The 21367-nt window shown below is 41.8% G+C and overlaps 2 protein-coding genes and 2 non-coding genes across 5 annotated transcripts in view; 1 reads left to right on the top strand and 3 right to left on the bottom strand.

Annotated features, from left to right (window-relative positions):
• Window positions 1-1864: 1864 nt before the first annotated feature.
• On the bottom strand, window positions 1865-18535 carry GNL3 (G protein nucleolar 3). Its single transcript, XM_063121169.1, has 15 exons — window positions 18459-18535; window positions 15980-16038; window positions 15674-15811; window positions 15078-15188; window positions 14025-14108; window positions 12906-13041; window positions 11807-11910; window positions 10624-10765; window positions 9912-9999; window positions 7718-7895; window positions 6581-6723; window positions 5153-5289; window positions 3110-3303; window positions 2227-2299; window positions 1865-2141 (listed from the first exon to the last, which is right to left on the bottom strand). Exons 1-15 carry the CDS (start codon window positions 18469-18471, stop codon window positions 2071-2073), a joined length of 1671 nt encoding a protein of 556 aa, XP_062977239.1. The 5' UTR covers window positions 18472-18535; the 3' UTR covers window positions 1865-2070.
• Window positions 7370-7443, bottom strand: LOC134397033 (small nucleolar RNA SNORD19). The gene has a single exon (XR_010025322.1). It is a non-coding gene; the product is annotated as a small nucleolar RNA SNORD19 (small nucleolar RNA).
• On the bottom strand, window positions 12496-12572 carry LOC134397032 (small nucleolar RNA SNORD19). Its single transcript, XR_010025321.1, has one exon. It is a non-coding gene; the product is annotated as a small nucleolar RNA SNORD19 (small nucleolar RNA).
• Window positions 18536-18759: 224 nt separating the features above from the next.
• The window catches only part of PBRM1 (polybromo 1), a 61196-nt gene continuing 58588 nt past the window's right edge, over window positions 18760-21367 (top strand). Inside the window, exon 1 of one of the 2 annotated variants that reach the window (XM_063121149.1) lies at window positions 18760-18806. The gene's annotated coding sequence lies outside the window, so the exon portion shown is untranslated. The remainder of the gene's footprint in view (window positions 18807-21367) is intronic. The other variant, XM_063121150.1, reaches the window with a different exon arrangement.

Below are 21367 nucleotides of genomic sequence, written 5' to 3'. Positions count from 1 at the left end.
GCTCGTAGACAAATTTGCAGGTCCACATTGAACGCCAAGCAAAGGAGCTTCTGATATTACTTCTGGTTGGGAGTAAACATGCTACTGTACAATTAGTTATGCTAAAATACTGAAATTCTCCAGTTCTCACTTCTGTCCCTGGTGTTTTTTTTTTAAAGACATGTAAGAGTGTCGGCTTGAAAACAAAGTAAAATGGATGGCAGAGAAAAAGGGAAATTAAACTGCTCGAGCTTATGGTAAAAAAAAGAAAAAACGGGCTGTGGGGAGGATTAAGGTTTGGGACACATAATTAAAACACTCCTCCTGCACTATATAGACATGATCCAGAAGGGATAAAAATATAGCTCAAGTCTGAGTGGCAGTGAAAAACTGTTCTTTATTCCTACCTATGCCCTGCCCTGAATAGGAGCATTCCTCTTATGACCTTAAACGGTGTAATAGATCAAATTTTATCAGAACATCAAAAAGACTTGGGCTAATGTCCAAACAAGTTGGACTTCCAGAATACTGTACCGCATCCCTTCGTGCAATGTATTTCTTTCCTCCAGTCACAGTTCATACATTTGAAATGTATTCCTGATAACATAGATCATACCAGTTAAATCTTACATATGTTGATTAGGGTGGGGAGGATTGTTTTAAGTTGGAACAATTGCTTTGGTACTCTGAACAGGTACAGTGGTCAGATTGTAGGATACAAAATTACAGCCAATTCATCTTTTAACAGCTACTTTACAATCCATCTTTTAACAGCACAGATTAAGTTTATTTATTACATTTTTATACTGCCCAATAGCCAAAGCTCTCTGGGCAGTTCACCATCAGACTTGCATTTAAGTATTTTGGAGCGGACTCCTTCCAGCATGTACGAAATTTAGAACACAATAAACTGCCACCAGAAATGTACAAAAATGTGTTACCTATTTGAAAACTAGTAAGGATCTGTCAGTGCAATAAGCTGCAACTGTCATTGAACTTCCCTTGTGTTGGCTGTATTTCTTCATTGTTCTTGGACCTCTTAATAAATTTGATTACTCTGCCTGCAGGTCTCTGGGTGCTCTAGGTTGGCAAATCTGCATCATTAGAGGTTGTGAGGCAGGACTAAAAGGCTCCTGTTTCAGTAGCACTAGGTATATTTACAAACTGGACAAGTGCCTGCTTAGGCAGACTAGAGAAACCTTGGGAAGTTTATGAACACTATCAAGTATTTACAATATAATGTTTTGTTGGAGAGGTTGAGCAATCAACGCTTGCTGCTTTTATATGTGGCTTTAAGAATCACAAGTATTGATTTTAGAAGTATTAAAAAACAAGGTTTGCTCAGTGTAGACATCTTGCTCAAGCCTAAACTTATTAATACTTCTATGTGTGTCTACTAACATTTTAACGAAGATCATTCCAACCAACAATCGAGGGAAGTGGCTATCTTCAAATTCTTTCTACAGCTTGCAGCACTAACCTTTTCTACTCTTCTGGAGGATTCCCTTGGGGCAGGGGCATAGGGGATTGCAAGAATATGACTCCTATGCTGGATCAGAAGCCTCCATTGAGAGACATATGTGCTAGGTCGAACCCAATGCGTGTATGTATTCTAATCCCACCATTCCCATGGCTACGGTGTAAGAAAGCTACTAGTAGTCCTACTCTCAAGCATAACTACCTGTGTGGAATTTCTCTTCAAGAGGAAGCTTTGCAGACAGACATGCGTCAATGCTTTTAAATTTTCCAAACAAAGGAACACCACAGTCCACAATCTGATTAGTTACCTCATTCATTATTTTAAATTAGTAAAAGAAACAAAAAAACTTCAGTGGATGAAGTCACTTTGTTTTAGTTCATTTTTACAGAACAGATGCAATTAGGATGAAGTGATGAAAGTGTTTATTTAATACAATTTACAAAGTTGAAAATATTTTTCTCGCCAGCTCTGCCGTGTTCTTTAGCATTATATACAATATTCACATCGACCTGGTGTTTAGCAGATGGGGGGGGGGGAACCTTGAGGCTCCAAAGAGTCCTAGTGCTCGTTCCAGAAAGCTACAGTACACTCAGAACCTTTTGATAATCTCTTTACATATAGTCTGTATTGAAGTCATATGCATCATCCAGGTCACCAGTCTTATCTAAGCTGAGTTGTTTACCTTTAAAAGAAAGGAAAAGAAAAGGTCAGACTAAGTCAGCAGCTGTTTATTTAGTCATTGTGTGAAAACCAATTGCTTTACGCACCTGCAGGTAAGTTCCCCCTATTTGCATTCAGCTCTTCCGATGTTATTTCGCCACTTGCTGTTCTGTCGCTTTCCTGAAACAAAGCAACAGGGATTCAGGATGTCAACATGGGAGTGCTGATGTATAAACATAAGGGGGTGGGAGGAGGTAAGAAAAGCTGTGTGTTTGGGCAACACATACAAATTCAAAAATAACTTTTGATGCAGGTGATCTCCATTTTAAAGAAGGGAACAAGGAGCTGAGAGAATGACTTGACTGTCCAACACAGGTCCAAAATGCCACTCTTTTCTCCTCTTTGCTGCTGATTGACAAAATATTATTATTATTATTTATTTATATAGCACCATCAATGTACATGGTGCTGTACAGAGTAAAACAGTAAATAGCAAGACCCTGCCGCATAGGCTTACAATCTAATAAAATCATAGTAAAACAATAAGGAGGGGAAGAGAATGCAAACAGGTACAGGGTAGGGTAAGCAGGCACTGGGTAGGGAAAAACTAACAGTAGAAAGTAACAGTAGAAGTCTGCACAACATCAAGTTTTAAAAGCTTTAGGAAAAAGAAAAGTTTTTAGTTGAGCTTTAAAAGCTGTGGTTGAACTTGTAGTTCTCAAATGTTCTGGAAGAGCGTTCCAGGCGTAAGGGGCAGCAGACGAAAATGGACGAAGCCGAGCAAGGGAAGTAGAGGCCCTTGGGCAGGCGAGAAACATGGCATCAGAGGAGCGAAGAGCACGAGCGGGGCAATAGTGTGAGATGAGAGAGGAGAGATAGGAAGGAGCTAGACCGTGAAAAGCTTTGAAGGTTAACAGGAGAAGTTTATATTATATAATCATATATATGATTTTGAGTTAACACTAGACACCTTAAAGCCCACTGATTTACCTTTTCCATATCGTCAATATCACTTTCTATTTCATCCCCCTCATCTGCTCCTTCAGTTAATTCCTCTTCCGCCTCACTTGCTTCCATACTCTCTTGTTCCATTTCTTTCTCTGGCAGTTGATCGTCTATTATGCCATCCGTGAAGCCAGGAGATTGAAAGACAATACTGCTCGCTTGATTGGGGTATTTATTAGCTGTAGAAGAAACGTTAATCAGTATATTATGTGCCTGGGCAGAATCTTCTTACAAGCATTTTCCCAAAGGATGGGGAAAAAACACACTAGACAAAGCACAGAAGTTGAATTCTGTGGCAGGAAACATCAAGGTAATTAAGTCAATTCGTCTGCTAGTTATTCACTGATGAAAAAAACACCCTACATCTATGAAGCATTAATAGAATGGGTTGGATCCAGGATCTGCCTTTCATAAGAAGGGCTCCGCTTATGCAAGGTCCACCCATCCAATTTTGAGGGGTGGCCCCCCTCCATTCAGCATAGACTCCTGTCCCGCTGAATGGCATTTTCATGGGGCTGGAGGGGCTGCCCTAGGAAGGAGGGAGTGGCAAAGTCCACTTCCATCAGTAGCTGATCCAGTTTAAATTGAGATCCTACCCAATGTCAATACAACAGTACCAGTTACATCGTTGTAGCAAGAGATTCCCATGGCACCAGCAAATGTAACGTGGCCTGAGTTTTATCAACAAAACAAAAACCTACTTCAGACAGCGAAGATGCTGGCTATACACTTACAGAGAAATACAAACTTCCTACAACTGGTCATGTGGGGGGAGAAAAGAGAAGGACTAGAAGGCAAAAGACAATTACAGCTATGCCCCAGCAGAATGTATTTTCCACTGATCCACCAGCAGTAATACGAAGGACAGCTGGGAAATGAGAACAAGGGAGTCTTGACCCCCAAACTTCTTATTACTAGGGAACAAAAAGGCCTTTTGCTGCTCTAACAACTGTATGCTTTTATATCTCCTGGTGAATTCTAAAGCTCAAGTGCAGATCAGATATGGCGGCAGAGATCCAGGTTCCCAAACAGGTCAGCATCACAGACCAGTAAAGTCAAGGGGATGTCTCTGAGATGTCAAAAGAAAGAGCAGCAGGAAGGATTTCAAGACGAAGAAGCAGCCTTTCCCATCACCTGCTACTTTGCTCCCAGTCAAACTCAAGAGGGCGGAAATACGTCTGGCTAGGAGAAAAGCAGTGGGTGGAGAAAGGATGCAATGCCAAATTGTTTTACATTTTTGTACGTTTAAACCCCCAGTTGCAAAACACTTTGAGTCTTTTTCTAACTTTTGCTAATAAATTTCATAAAGAACAAACTACCAATCACAACTTGAAGATTACATTTAACAGCAACTGTAGAGTTTTTATCTGACCCCAGAATAGTTGTTTTAAATGGACATTGCCTGTTTTTATGCTTTTTAAATTTTGTATATCGGTTTTTAATGTTCAATGTTTTGATCTTTGTAAATCGTCTAGAGAGCTTCAGCTATGGGACAGTATATAATTGATAATGATGATAATAATATATTGGAATAGAAGATAAACCTGCTCCATGTCGCTGGTGTCTGGGTGAGGGTTAGGTTTTTCTCCCTCTCTACTATGTCCGAGATGGCAGCTGATTTTCTCTGCCACAGAGAACTCGATGGCAGCGCAGCCAATGAGAATAAAATAGTTGCGCTTTTTATACTGTATTTCGTAATTGTGTTTTAAACTGTTGGGTGTTTTACTGTGGTTTTAATTTTTGTGAACCGCCCAGAGAGCTTCGGCTATTGGGCGGTATAAAAATGTAATAAATAAATAAAATAAATAAAAATAAATTGAGCTGGCTGTCAACTGCAGAGCCCAGCCTAGGTTCAGCTGCTTGGTCACTCATGCTAGTGTATTAACAGGCCCCAGGAATTGGCTCTTACACGGATGAAGTGTTGCTGCACACTAGCAGAATAACTGCTGTAATACAGCAAACAATTAGCATAACCTCCCCGGGAACCATGTTCTTACACTCATAGCTTGCTTGGTACATCAGCCTCACCTTTCAAGGTGCTTTTGTTATCTTCTTCCAGTTCCTGAAAATTAAAACTCTGTTGTACTGCTGCTACGACATCATTGGAAAGGTGTGGCGACAGGGTCCATGCAGCAGGGGGTCGTGAATAGTAACTGACTTTGGCACTACGGGAAAAGAAGTCTCATTTACAAAAGGACTGAAAACCTTCACTCTCAAACAGGAACATAAGATATTTTAATGGAGCTCAGACACTTCCCATCTTAGGGCTTGTTGGCATTAACCACATGCATTTTCAGAATTGCGGGGGGGGGGGGGGAGAGGATAACCTCTATATCCTCAATAGGAGCCACTTAAAAGAAATCTACTATAAGAAGACTTTAAGTATCAGGCAATTCAATTTCACCTCTCATCCTACACTTTATAGAATTCAAAGGACTGTGGAACTCAACCCACTTGCAACCTAGTGCCACTGCATAGAGGCGCATACATGCACAATTTATGCTCACTTCAAGGAACAACTACCCCTATAGAACACATTGCTTTTTCAGTCCTTAAGCCTGACAAACAACCTGTTAAAAATGCGACCGACTCTATGTGCTTTATGAGACCATCAATAAAAGTATTTTACATTTTATAGCTGCCCTTTTTTTAAGCATCCCATGCAGGGGTACACTTTGCTCCATTATAAATCATTATCAAATCCCTTCAGTCACAATTGTGATATTCCTTTACCTTGCTGTGTGGTAAACTTTATACATGGTATTTTGCATTATTTTGCCCATATTTTCCTTTAAGCAGCACACCAGCCACCTAAAATGTTTTCAGAACTTGCGGGGGAGTTTAAGCTCAAGCTTGGAGTTTGGTTCCGGGAGCTTCTCCAAAGGACATTCTCAATTCAAGTCAACTGGGGGCATGGATAGGATGTGTATACTTCTGGATTTGCTCCCTTCAACATAGCAAGAAGTACTCTAAATATTACAGGAACAAGTTTGCAATCACAAAATCATACTTATTTTGAGCTGTACCAGAACTTGGCACACAGGATGTAACTAAAACATAAACAATGTGGGGGCTTGCTTATGTGGAATGTTCAGAGATCAGTGGTAGTGCACACACTTTTCATATAGAACATCCCAGATCCAATTTACAGACTTTCCAGGTAAATGGCTAAGAAGCCAACAATGCAAAAGAGCCTTCTCTGCCTGAGTCAATATTGGGGTAAATGGACAGATAATCTGATTCAGAATGTAAGGTCATACGATCTAGTCCTATATGTCAATGAAACCCACCGGTTCATTTTACATTTACAAATCATTTATCGTTTCTCTGTGCCTCACTGTTTCATACACTGACTGCCAAACACAGTTAATTTGGCTCCCACATTCAGTCAAGTACAGCACCTATTTTTGAATTGCAAATATTACTGCAGCAAAGGAGCTTATTTCAAATATTTACCCTGTCCAGTCATAAAGCAATAATTTAGCTGCACCCTCCGTATCAGCAAGTCCTCCCTTTTTCAGCATTCCTCTTTTCTGAGCAAGCAGAGTTAAAAACTCCAGGGTGTTTCTGTAGTCTGGGATGTTGTAGTTGAGCATTATCTGAAAAATAAAAAAGAAACTCCCCTTCAAATGTGTATCAGATTCTCAGACATCCTCTTGAATGAATTATTTCCTTCAGAATCCCAGGCTTTTTGCAGCATGTCCTTGAGCCAGTTCATGTATCAGGGTCATTACCATTCTGGCATGACAAAAAGCAGAACTGGATCAGAACTCCTTTGAAATTTATTTATTTCATTTTTATTCCGCCCAATAGCCGAACCACAGGGGTCTTTCTCTGTGAGCCCCTGCCGAAGGAAGTGAGGCAGGTGGCCACTAGGAGGAGGGCTTTCTCTGCTGTGGCACCCCAGTTGTGGAACAAGCTCCCCAGAGAGGTTCGCTTGGTGCCTACATTGTTTTCCTTCCGTCGTCAGCTGAAGACCTTTTTATTTTCTAAGTATTTTAACACCTAATTTAACTTAAATTTAAAATTTGCTGTTTTAATCTCATATTTTAACCTATATCAATTTTTGCTGTGTGGTTTTATCCTGGTCGTGCTTTTTATATTGTATTTTGTATTTGTGTTTTAAATTGTTGGTTTTTATGCTCTTCATGGTTTTAATTTTTGTGAACCGCCCAGAGAACTTCGGCTATTGGGGAGTATAAAAATGTAATAAACAAACAAACAAACAAACAAACAAACCATAAAGCACAAAGCAAGATCAGAGTTGGATCTGATGTCTTCACTGTAACAGTAAGACACAGCAAATATCCTCATTTCTCACTTTGCTAATAAGGTAGCGAGTACAAATCCATTCAATTCAATGACAGGGCAGACAGATTTTTAATTTTTTTAAATCTGAGTAGCCAATTTCACTTCCCTGAGATGAGGGACCAATCTGAATGAAGCTATCTGGGTGGACAAGATCCCACAATTAGACATGGACATAGCATTTTATTCACACCCCTGTACAATGGTTATTCCAGCGGGCCAGAAATTAATATTCCACACATCAGAGGCTAAAAAAAGAATTGGGAAACTAGACAATAGCTTTACCTGTTGTTTGCTGCAGTGCTTCAGAATAGCATCTACTGAATCAACTAAGTTGATAGCAGCAACATCTGTATGAGAACTTCTCAGTGCCAGGGCAACAGGAGAGCAGCAAGGTGCTGCAACAATACATGGGCTGTCTAACATCTTGATATGTTTGTCAATGTGAACTGCTTGAATGGACCTTTAAGAGAACACACAGGTAGTGAATAGTAGATTTAAATAAACCAAACACCAAGAAGTACTTGATAAAGAAGCAGACCATAAACAAAGGAGTGACCCAAGTCAATCACAGTACTTCATAGACAGCACAAATCTATTAAATGTTAGGTATCATTGTTGGGACATGCAAGATCTATTCTCTGCCATGTCACTGGTTTATTTTGAATTCAAGAGAGTTCTGGTACAATGAAGCCTACATTTCACAACCGACGTATTTCCCTTGACACAATTTATTTAAAAATATTTTAGCACTTTTTTATGATAAGGACGGCAATATTCTATACCTTGCATTCTGCACCTTGACAATGTGAAAGTGGATATGCAATGGGAAAGGTGCAACTTAAATATTACAGTTGCAATTTTCAAAGTATATCTACTTAATGGAATTATTCCTGTTACCACTAAAATACATCTATTTTGTCTGAATACAAAGACTGAATCCAGCAGCCAGTTAGGGCTACTGGGCGCTAGGTGTGTGCAGAGTGGGTCTGCGCCTTCCTGAAATTTGGAGCGGAGCAGGCGGCTCTGTCTCCCCACATGGCTGGATTACTCATCAGAAACCCGCTGTTTTTGGAGAACCGTGCTATTATCATCAATGGAAATTAACAGAAATGCATAGATGTCCGTATTTTTAAAGATAAAGAGATGAAACTTGGCACCCTGGTAGCTTTTCATTAGGGCTTCAGCCATGCCAAGCTTAAAGCAGATCCCTTCATCCCTTGATTTTTATGGTTATTTTTTTTAAAAAAAATCCCCCTCAAACCATTCCCCCCCACACACAAACACAAAACTGTGTAGGACCTTTTATCTTTTACTTTGCTGATGCACAGTTGTGCATCTTCAGTTTATAAAAATAGAGATCTGCTGTGTTCCCTGACTGTTTGCTCTAACAGGGTGAAATGGGGTGTGTGTCTGTGCTCTCCCTATGAGAGGTCAGACAAGAACAAACAAATAGAATACCTTTATTTTTTACTTTTATATTTCAAAGCATATAAACCTGAGTCCCATCAGAGATGTACACACTTTTCTCTTGCTACCCCTTCTTCTCTTGACTTTATGCCTGGCTGAGTTGCGTCCCTACTTGTAGTACACAGATCAGCCTCTGGCACAAGATCAGTACAGAGATCACCTTTGGCTGACCCTAATATTGACTTGTGAGACTGTATGGATCCACACTTCCTGCCAGTCATCATTACTTCCTGGGACAACTCATTTACATGGAATGGTTATTATTATTTTCATAATGTAAGCCATTTCTCCCAAAATTCTTTTCAGCGAACATCAATTTTTCAAGTGAAGAAAATTCGTTGTAGCTTCATTCTAGTTCACACACAGCTCCCATAATTTAAACATATGGTTCCAAGTCAACACACATGGGAGACTTCGATTTTTGTAGGTTAGTTTCTGAAAGTTCTGCAAGCTATCTAGAGAGAAGATGAAGTGTATATGGGGAGCGGAACTTGGACTTTTTCTCGCTCCACAAGCTAGCAAATGAATGAGTTCCAGGGCAGGGTAAAATGGGTTATATTATTTGCAATCCCTCTCCCTAAGCACTGTGATTGGAGGGGGGACAGGGAGGAAACTGTGGCTATTGGTTAGCCACAGATGTCAATCTCAAAACTACCCCTCCCTCACCCATCAGCGACAGCATCTTCCTAATATGGAAGTGTTCAGTTAGTTGTCCATCAACATGAAACGTGGCCTCACGTTGCCTAAAAAAACTTCGGATACCTAAGGATTCATTTGGGGCTCCAAACGATCTTCTAACCACACTGTGGTTTTCTGACTGTTTTAAAACCACCCCCTAACCGCACCGTGATTTCGGAGGTCCGGTGGGCCCTGGATTTTTGGTCCTGAGCGCACACCCCTACTGGGCAAAGAGGTAGAGGGCAAGGAGGTCAAAGCACAGGAGGGATCTTCAGTAAGTGGCATGGCAAAGTTAACACTCAAAGTAAATGCTTCACAAAAGCAGACTAACTTAGTAAGGGCTTTCACTGGTCCCACGTTGCAGGCACGCATTTCTTTCAGACTATTGATTATGCTGCTTTTCCCCACGTTAGGAAAACCTGAAGACCAGGAGACAAAAAAATTTTTTTTTGAGAAAGATTTATGTGGCATTCTGTCCAAATCATATCTGGGAATAGGCATGACATCTTCAAGTTACCCTACATCCCAGGAACACTGCTTACTTTGAGGAAGACTGTGGCATGAATTCAATCTCCCCTTCCTTTCCTTTGCCTGCCCTTCGAATACTACACAGCATAGATCATATGAAAAATGTTGGCAGGTAGTGCCAGTTTCTGATTTTTGGCAACATTCCCAAAACATGTTGTATATAGGTATAGCCTGCCTTCAGAGCAAGATCAGAGTTGGATCTGAAGTCTTCAGAACAGTAAGACAAAAGCATATATCCTCATTTCTCGCTCCAGTAATATAACACAACAGGAACCATCATATTCATGGCATAATGTCTGAGTTCTAGTCCTGCAACCTGGGGTTTCATTCTCACGCTGGAGCTTTCCAAGTACCCCATTTCTACAGCAATCCCCTGAAAATTGCACCTAAAAGTGGGGTCCAGTTCCATGTGCCACTGAATATAGTACAATACTGCACAGCTCCGAAAACACTGTTCGTGTTCAGGCATGTGTCACAATTCAATAAAGCCCATATGGACAAAGAAGTGTACTTACCTACTACACCAACCTGTAGAGCTTTGTCTTTAGCCACACTGTCCTCCCGAAGGAGTTTTAGGAGGCACTCGCTCCCAAAGCACAAGCTTGCTCTCGATAACTCAATATACGCACTCTGTTTTTTAGTGCGTTTTCTCTCTTGCTGTAAATTGAGATTTACGTTTTTAAAGAGTCAGTATCAACAAAATATCAATTTTACAAGAGAATGAATTTCAACACTAAATCATGCTGAGCCCATGTGGTGAACAAACAAAGGCCTTCACAATATTAGTCTTTTAACTAGAAGAAGGAATTGAGGGAAAGGACCAACCCTAATATATCTAGGAAATGGGTGGAAGAGCGAGAAGAATTCAGAACAGAGATATGTCCTCGAAAGTATCAAGACACAGATGATTATGTCGGTAAAAGAAACTAGCATGGCTTCTCCCCCGCACTTGTGACCACTATTTGCATAATAACCCATGATGCAGCGTGGGTTGTTGTGTCATCCAAACCCAGTGTGTGGCGTGGCAGAGATGGCTTCTTACCCACCCTGCAACCCCTACTGCAAGTCGTGGGTTGTAGGGTGGATAAGAAGCCACCCCTGCTGTGCACTGGGTTTGGACAACACGGCAACCTGTGCTGCATTGTGGATCATTATGCAAATGGTGCTCACGCAAGAAGGCACATAGGGAGATGCCACAATGGCTTCTTTTATCAATGTGATTGTCCAAACCCAGTCACAGTAGAACAACCTTCCTCAATCTGGTGTCTGCCAGATGTTTTAAACAACAACTCCCAGAATTCCTGGTCACTGGCCATGCTGGCTGAGGCTTAGAGGAGTTGGAGTTGAAAACTCACAGAGACCTCCAGGTTCAGAAAGGCTGCAGGAGAACAATCCCCATTCCATTTCTGGTTATTCTTGCTAGACGATTCTTGCTCAAACCATGCCTCTGGCACCTGTTTGGTGTTACTGAGGACGGGGGCTTATATGTATATACCTGAATGCACAGAGGACTCCTCAACTCAAGGGAGAACCCTGACTGGCTAGGGTACACCAGGGCCCCCAAAATACTAATAAAGCTTATTACATGGGAGAAAATGGGCTTGCACAATATGATCTTCAGTATCAAAACTTTTTTAAAAAAATAACGTTTAATACAAGCAACACATCTTTCAGCACTGTAGGAGAAGATCCTCTTACCACAGTTTTGTCTTTCAGCTGCATTGCAGATTTAAAAGCAACAGTTGGAAGTTCATTATTTAAAAAAATTAGCCATTTCTCTACGTTCTCTTTTGGTACGAGATCTGAAAACCAACAACAGTCCCGTTGTTCAGAAATTAGGCAATAATCACATTTTGGTGAAAATATGTGATTGCAAAGATAATATCAGTAGGGATAGCTGTGTTAAGTCTATTGCATCAGGTTTATTGTAACATAAGCTTTTGTAGACTAGAGTGCAATAATAAGATTCAAGCCACCGGCTTTAGACTCCATCTGGAATACTCCATATACTTCTGGGAAGTATTAAGAGGCATGCTATTTATTTGCTGAATGAAATTGCCCAGGTAGGCCCTTCAAAAAATCTGTATAGCCTCAGCTGTCCTTGAAGAGTTTAAGAACAGCTTAATTCACAAAAAGCTTGTTGATAACTGGCTTTTTCGGTTTTTGGTGGAAGTTCATACAAAACAAATCAGGCAAACACCAGAAAATGCAGTTCCCTCAGTCGACTGAGCAGAAGGAAACCAGGACTGGCCTGCAGCAGCTAGGTATGAGAAAATCTGCAGGTAAAGCTTTTTCATAGTATCGTTATAAGCATTATGCCTACAATCAAGCTGGTATTAAAGGCGCAGGATAGAAGCTAGTAAAGAGTTGACAGCCATACTCTGTTAAAGGACAGTGAGCTCAGAGTTGGATCTGACAGTCTTCAGAGGTTTGTCAGTATGCATTTGTGTCTTCCTCACAGCTCACATCCTAATTGGAAAATTATTTAAGTGACTGATATTGTGATCTGCAACCTAGTCAAACTTTGGTGCTTGAATATAAGGCCATCAAGTCCTATTGATGTCTGGGAAAACCAATCTCAATCCGAAACATTTATTTAAAGCCAAATCTTACTGGTTATCATGGACTGTATTTCTAAGCAAGAATTTCCATCTAAGACTTAAAATCCTACGTACAGTCACTTAGGAGTCATTCAACAAAGCAGGACTTCCTCTAAATAAACGCAGCGATCATGGGACAATCCAGTTATTTCTATTTCTAGGCTTCACATGTTATTGCTCTATGATAGATAACTTACCAATTTTATTTAAAATCAAGAATAATTTTTTCTCTCCATCCGACTGACTAACAAGTTGCTCCACCTGTGGGCACCTAGAGCCTAGAGGGTCTCTAGCATCTAAGACTTCCAGCACTACATCAGAAGCCTCGATCACCTGAAGAAAAACAGGTGGAAAGATACACATTCCAGGATACAACTTAAAATTCACACAAACACACACGGTTCTAAAGTTGTAACGTCCCCACTGCCATTTCAATGTCAGATTCATTTTAAAGATTAATTAAATTGGGACACGAGTGGGAGCCCCTGGTAGAAAGCAGGGTACAAGCATAATAAATATTTAAAATATAGGTGAATAATGTCTTAGGGCACAATCCGGTAGACAAAAGCCTTTAGTCTCAGAGGCTTCTGAGTACCCAATGCCCTGCTGGCATTGGAGGGAGGAAGATGGAGCCATAGGTTTCTTTGAAGTACCTCTCCAAGGCTGTACGCACAGCTACGAACCCAGAAGGGGGACTCCAGGATCTAATCCAATCCGTCCCCTTGCATCTGCTGCAGAGAATGGCAGCGTGGCCTCGGTGAGATCTGAAAAGCAGATGTTGCACTGAGTGGGGAGGGGAGAGGCCAGAATATGGTCTGCCCAGCCCCAGCCCCAGCCCCTCCCAGTGCACCACTGCTAGATGGGTTCAGAGGCCATAGAGAGGACAGAGAAAAAATAAAGCAGAACAGAGACAAAAATCGCCTCTGTTGCTCCTCCTGCCTTGCCGGCAGAAGTCTAGTAGGACACTAGATATTCAGAAACTTCCAAGATCAGAGGCTTCTGTCAAACAAAGGCTAACACATAGGGTTTCAGCCATAGTCATTGTTCCACACTACATGGTTTTATCCTGCAGATTTTGCTGGCTCTCATTAAAATTTCCCTCCAGGCAGGGCAGCTGCAACTAATTCACTTTATGTACCAGAGAAACAACAACAGGTCTAAAAGATCTGTTCATTTAAAAACAAAAAACCCACACACAGTCTGGCTTCGACCTACATAAACACACTTTAAACTGAAAAATGTATCACGTAAAAAGGGAACAGAAAGCAAACAAATCAATATCAAGTCTTTAGGAAAAGAAGATGAAGAAAACATACCTTTTTAAGCTCCCTGCAAAAGGATTTCTTTGAATTTTTGTCTACCTGCTGATCTGACTTGGCTTTTTGTTGAGTGGCTGATTTCTAAAAAATAGGTTGGAATTTGAGAGGGGGGGGGGGGAAATTAGGAACCAGGAACATAAACTGCAAAAATTGATAAAAGTAGAACTATACCCCTTTTAGCTATGTGAACACAAAACTACATGGCAAAAAAAACCCTCAAGTATTTGGAACTTCAGTTACTGGATGGAAGAAAGCATGCCTGCATACGGGCAGTAATCCAAAGAAATCATTATGCTCAAGTAAGGAAATACATGCCTCGTGAGAGCTCTTTTCTGTAGTTTTCTCTGTAGCAACGCATGCTGCTAAAGAAACAAGCTGCTTTTAAAGCTGAATTGTTTGCCTCTTCAGTAGCAACACTTGCAGCAAGGAAGAAAAGCTCCGCCTGTATATGCAATTCCTTTATTTGCACTCTTAAGATGGAGAACGATGTAAATGGCAAACCAATCCAGCTGTCTTTGGGAGAATTAATGGACGTGTCACTAACTCTTGATGCAAGTTTATGGGAATCTGGAATAGATAATGCTGATTGCTTATGGCATTACAACTGCACCACCTATAGAAGGGGGCAAACAAGGAACTGGCTGCCCCAGTTCTCTCCTCCTCTTAGTACATGTTTTCTATCCTCTATTACTGCCTTCCACAACCTGATGCTTTCCTGTCCATCAGCCATGCTGTGGCTGATGGGAGTTGAAGTAGAAAAAACTCTGAAAGGCACTAGATGAGGAGGGCTGCTCTATCTAGCCATACCATGCAGTGTGGCAGGGAGCGGAAAGCATTGGACAGACTTACCAGCTGGCCAGATTCAGTAGACGTGGTCTACTGCCAGGTTACCACTGGCTCGCTGGGAGAAGACAGTTGTTAACCTGGGAAATAAAGGAACTGCAAACACCTAGACTGGTACAGATGTATAATCTCAGGATCCCATTATCTTGTCCCCATTATCTTGTCCTATCAACCTAGCCTCTGATTCACCTTCCCAGAAATACATACCTTTTCATGATGTTTTACTTCACTCACATCCTTTTTATTAGCTTCATGTTTACGTTTCTTTTCTTGCTCCTTCTGCCGATCAAGTTTTTGCTTTTGCTTTAGTTCTTCACGCTGTTTACAAAAAGACACACAAAGTTATACGCCGAAAAGATCTCTTTCCATATTCAGAGAGACACCATTTCCACCTGATTACTCAGCACGTTGTTACTATAATGTATTATCTATTGCAAATATACCATTATGTAACCCAGAAAACGGGAAGAATCAATGCCTGATACACATGAAGCAACAATCCCATACCAGTTAATGTCTACCTTACTCCTATTTGCCAGTGCATGAAGTTACATGGAAGCAAATTCTATGCATTTATGAATGCTTCAAAATGTACATGCTGACACAACTACAGAAAATGTAACACAGTTTGAGTTTATTAGTCAAATTAGACTATTAACCACAAACCTTGCTGAACAGAATAATTATAAATAAGAAATTAAGTAGGCCATACTTTCTAGGTGGACCGCTATCAAGATTAGTGGTAGTAAACAATTATTTGCCCTGCAATTCCATGAAAACATGCCATAGTGATCTTTTTTTACCCTTTGTTTTCTTTGTTCAGCTTCCCGAAGAACCTCCTCCTTAAAAGGTGCCGTATTAGGAACTCCTAGATCTTTCTTTGGCTTTTTGTGCCCACGTTTCTTGGCTTCCTTGTGGAGTTTTCTGTTGTGTTCACGTACCTGAAATCAACAATGGCCAGATTTTGCTATTAAAGAGGCTGAAGTTTGTTCAATATAGTTTTTCACCCATCTTTACTTTTCATATTTACACAAAAAACTGCAATATTGATCTGAATTCAGGTACATACTATATTCATAACATCTTTTCACATCATAGTGCACACCTACCTTTTTCTGTATTTTATAACGTTTGTGGCAGCTCATGCGCTTACTAGCTTTCTTCAACTCTGAAAAACAAAAACACCCAAGCTTAAATTTCTGCAGATCAATGCCTATAACCAATTATACGCATACCACAACCTAGTCTTCCATATATATGATCTGAAGTCTAATCTATACATGCAGGACAGAGGGTGGTATGAATAAATTATATAATACACACACACACTATAGAATGAATCATACCAGTACAGGATGCAAGTAGAGGATCACATTTTTAATTTCCCCCTACATTAAAAAATCATTCTAAATAGAAAACTAGCATAGCAAGTAAAGGGATGAACCAGACTGTTTCACTCTGGGGTGTTATTTCTCTGTTTGCAAGGAGGTTGTGTCTTGGAGAAGCATTCAGAAGCAGTAACAGACATTCCACCAGACAAGTGTAGACCCAGCTTTAGACTGCACTACCAGAGTAGCATTTCAGGCTCAGGTATCAAATCAGCTTCTCTTCCGATATCCATCTCACCTCAGGAAACAGCCTCATGGCCCCTATTGTGATTGTACTGGTCCAATCCTAGCTTAATTTCTATGGATAGTTTCAGCTGGGCATATTTTACAATTTATATTACTTGGGTACCTTTCATACATTTTCTATTGACAAGGGAAGCTTCCAAAAGGAAGGATATATTAAAGGAAGAGGAATTAGTATGTTCAAATGATAAAGCTTTCGGGTGTACAAATGCAAAAAATAAATGTATTGCATATAACAATATGCACATGTGCCTAATAGTGCAAGTGTTTGAGAGTGTTTTTTGTTTTGTTTATACAGATATAGTTTTAAAACTTGCATGCCTCCATCCTGTTGGAGGGTTTTGCAAACTGAACCTAAATACTCCATGAACTCTATGGAGTTCACTAGGCCTTTCCACCTGGTAGCTATGTTTAGGACTGCAGCCTTTGTTGTGCATGTTTTCTTCAAAGTCCAGAGTTTACCGGGAGGTTATCCATAAGTAAGTGGGCACAGGACTGCAGCCATAGATGTACACTGAAGTTAAAAGCGGATAAGGTATTTTATGTCCAAGATTTTAAAATCCCTGACTAGGAACATTTTCCCCAATTCACTATTCAACTTCTCAGAATTGCAGCACTGCCTTTCCAGGATTATTGGAGAAATTTATATAGCCAGAACTCCTCACAGAAAGTGGGGGGTTAACTCCTCCATTTTGGGGGGAGATTAACAGCAAGTTCATCTTCAGTAGGAGCCTTATCTGCCATGCTTTTAGACAAATGAGAACGTGCTCTCAGTGTGGAATTTAATAGCAATCCAGCCACAAAGGCGTACAGAGTACAACCAGCAGTATTCCAATCAGTTCCCATCCACAGAAACTCCAGGTCAAATAAAGCAGCCTTCCCCAGCTGGTGACCTCCAGATGTGCTGAACTACAAGTCCTAGAACCCACCAGCTAGTACGGCTGGCAAGGGGATGTGGGTGTTGTAGTTCAACACATCTGCAGGACACCAGTTTTGAGAGAGGCTGAAATAAAGCAACCCATTCCACCTTGTCCTTGAGTCAATTCCTAGCAGTTTTAATGCTCCATGTTGGGGAACTTCGACGATACTTCCTAACACAGCAAAGTTTAGCAGCAAGAGAGGCATTACGAGGCAAGAAAAACATAGAAAAACTGGGAGAGAGTTAAGGGGAAACAACCGCTAGGCCAAAAGAAAAAAAGGTGGCGTTTAGAGATTGGCCCCGTTCAAAAGACATCTCAAACCACGGCTTTAACCACGATAGTTAAATCAGAAAGCCAGGCCGTGTTCAGAAGACATCTTAAACTAAGGCAAAAAGCTAAGGCTTTTTACCTTAGTCATTGTGGTTAAAGCCATGGTTTAAGCTGTCTTCTGAACAGGGCCATTCTCTCTCTCTCTCTCTCTGTTTTAGAGCAGATCAAACAGCAAGAGGGCTACCCTTTGCGCTATTTCACACTTTTATGCATCACCAGAGGCGGGCTGGGGACACGCGCTTGCCTACAGAGTTCACGGCCCGTATTCACCGCATCAAGGGAGACTGCCGTACCCGCAGGTGGGCCCACAGGCGCCTCTCCAACCCTCGCCCCCGTACGTGTGAGCGATACTCCCGTCTTGGCGAGGGGAGATGGTTGACAATCTCCCCTCAATGTGAAAATGCCAGATCCCACACACGCCTTTTCTCCGAAAGCGCCACCGACCCCACCCTCCGACCCCCACCCTCCGAGGCAGCCACCCTCTCAGGACCCACGCGGGAGGTCCCTAGCACTAGTCCATCAAGGCACGTTTGGGCCTGGCCGCCCTGGCTAGGAAGAGCGGCCTGCCCAGGGAGAAGGCCGCGGCGGGACGCCCTCCGCTTAATCTCTCTCCCAAACGCTCCCGACTTCTACGCCCACCTGCCCAGAACTATTTTTGCTTTATCCCCACCGGCTACCCGCATCCCCTCTCCTATGTCGGTGCTTACTAGGCCGCCTCATGATGGCTGCTGCTGCTGCTGCTGCGGCCGCGCTTCCTCCTCGCTCCGGCGCTCCACGTGGACTGCGAGAAACTGCAGCTCCAGCCGGCGTGCTGTCGTAAAGCACGACCGCCCCCTCCCTTCTGCCCGTGCTGTCGCGCTCCCGCTGTCGCTTGGCGGCTGAGCCAGGAGTTGCGACAGCGGCGGGCTCGCCTGTGAGTGAGCTGAGCGGCAACAGTGGCGGCGACGCCGACAGCGCGGGGGGCCGTGGCGGCGGCGGGGGCTGAGCGCGGCCGCGGCTGCAGGAGGAGGAGGATTAGCAGCAGCGGCGGCGGCGGCGGCGGCGGGGCTGGCTGGGTAAGCTGAGGGCGGGGGGCCGAGCTTGGCTTGGGCAGGCAAGCGGCACTCGGGGAAAGGGAAGGCAGGAGGCCAAGGCGGGTTCCCTTTGTGTGATTGTTGTGGGACTGCTGGCCGGGTCCCTTCGCCGAAGCGCCCCTCCCTCGGAGCCTTTGCTCCCGGGCACCCGGCTTGCCGACGTCTCCTCTTCCCACCCACGCGACCCCTTTCCTGCCGACCTTCTCCCCCTCGTCCACCCCGAGAGAGAAAGGATCGGCCCTCCGGTTGCCTGAACTGCCCCTGACCTACTAACCCTCTTCTCTCTTGGAGTTTACACACGCCAACTTACACACGTTTCTCTATCTGTTTGAATGCCGTTGACTCCGCCACCCTTTACATCTAGGTTGTGTGTTTCCCCTTCCTCGTTTTCATTTCCCACACGGTTTTGAGAAGACTCAAATTTCAAAACCAGTGATCAACTTATACGCCGTAAGTGTTAGAATGATCTGAAGCTTTCACAGTGCTACCGAGCCGGGCAACTACTGCACTTGTCAAAAGCAATCTCTTCTCTGAATAATCCCCCTCCACCTCTTGAGATAGGCATATAGGGTGGTCTTGTTCCCGTGTTTCCCAGAGTAAGACTTTCTTCTTCTAGCAAAAAGTTAATATTTACAATGGCCTCTACCTTTTCTTCAAGATCTTGACTTAATTTTTCTATCGAATAGACTATGGAATATTGCTCCTTTTTAAAAAGAGTTGGCAAGACAGTGACAAAAGAGGATGAATGTTAGAGGGAGGAATTCTGCACATAATACTTTAACAAATATAATTAGTGGTGCTATCTTGTGTAGAGTCTGTTGTGTTCTTTATGTCTCACTTGCTGTATTAAAAGTGTAGATAGGGTGTACAATGATGGATTAGAACACATGTTTTAGAAAGCCATCCAGTACCAGTACCTGGAATATTCATTGTTAAATCTATTTTTCTCCATAAGGAGTGCCATGTTTCTTATTACTAGGGAAAACATGCCTTACTGTTAAATTTGTCTGTATTATATGCCTAACAAATTGTAAAAGCTTGGAGGCCTAAAGAAGCCACTTTCAGATGGTATCTCCATATGTTTTCTAACATACTGATAATATGTAAAGTGGAACAGATATCTCTTATAGTAAGGTAGTTTACAAGCTTCCAAATTGTACAGAACTCGGCTTCACAGTAGATAAGACACTTTATCTGAAAGAACTATGTAACTATAAATGATCAGCAATGGAGCTGCTGATTACCTTTCCTTCTAACACACATAATTGTAGCTATAGTAAAATATAGAGTCTCGGTCCAGTGTCAACTTTTGTGGCTATACTCAAGAAATAATTTTGGTTCAAATTATGAACTTTTGAGCTCAAAAGCTATTTGAAAATAACTTTTGGCCAGTTTATTTCTAGGAGTGGTGATGAGATAGTTGTTTTTCAGTTACTAGCAACAAATAATGATCTACAGCAGGTGTTTAGTGGAATTGTGTAGATGCTGTTATGAGGTTTCTGACGAGTGTAATAGCTCCTTGCATCCCCCTCCGCTATATCAAAAGATTTCAGACAGTAGGGAGTAATATCACACATAAATCCACCACACCCAGATTATTTGAACTGTCAACCATTAATACCATTCAATGTGTTTCTCATTATCCTTTCAATAATGGTATCTTACCACTGGCTCAGGGAATCCACTGACATGCCTGTCTTGGGGAAGTAAAATACGCAGAGTTGGGCATTATCAACTTAGTGATGACCCTTTATTTCAAAGGTGCATACAACGTCTCTCAGCAGCTGTATATAGATGCTTAAATAGTAGACAAGCATGTGTATTTACACAATTAACTTGCAGTCTTTTTTAATAAATATGATTATGGATCTTCTAATTAAACTTAAATGTATGTTCCATTACAATGTGCAACAAGCCTTTGCTATTTTTGAAAACGCTGAACTCTTCTTTTCCGCCATACTTTAGATTCTGAGAATAGTTTTTTGTAATATTAAGATATATTTTAAGCATTCTGATCTGGGAACTGCTTATACTAAATGGGCCATGAATTCTGTGGTATTTTAGTCTCTTTCTTGGTGTCTAAAATTATGCATGGTGTGGAGAAAGTGGAGAGGGAGATATTTTTCTCCTTTTGTAATACTAGAAACTGGGGGGTCATCCAATAAAGACAAATGGTGAGAAATTCAGAACAGATAAAAGGAAGTACTTTTTCCACACAGTACATAATTATACTATGGAATTTACTGCCAAAGTTGTAGTTATGGCCACCAACTTAGATGAATTTAAAAGGGGATTAGAAAAATTCATGGGATAAGGCTATCAATAGCTACTAGTATTACCTCCAGTATTAGAGGCCGTATGCCTTTGTTTACCAGTTGCTGGGGAACACGAGTGGGAGGGTGCTATTGCATTCTTGTCTTGTTGTGGGCTTCTCATAAGCATCTGGTTGGCCACTGTGCAAACAGAACTAGATAGGCCTTTGGTCTGATCCAGCACGGCTTTTATGTATTATGTGAATGTTAGCTGCAGTCCTGTCTTATAAA

The sequence above is a fragment of the Elgaria multicarinata genome, chromosome 3, assembly GCF_023053635.1.
Source record: "Elgaria multicarinata webbii isolate HBS135686 ecotype San Diego chromosome 3, rElgMul1.1.pri, whole genome shotgun sequence".
NCBI lineage: Eukaryota > Metazoa > Chordata > Lepidosauria > Squamata > Anguidae > Elgaria > Elgaria multicarinata.
This window is presented reverse-complemented; position numbering and strand designations above follow the sequence as displayed.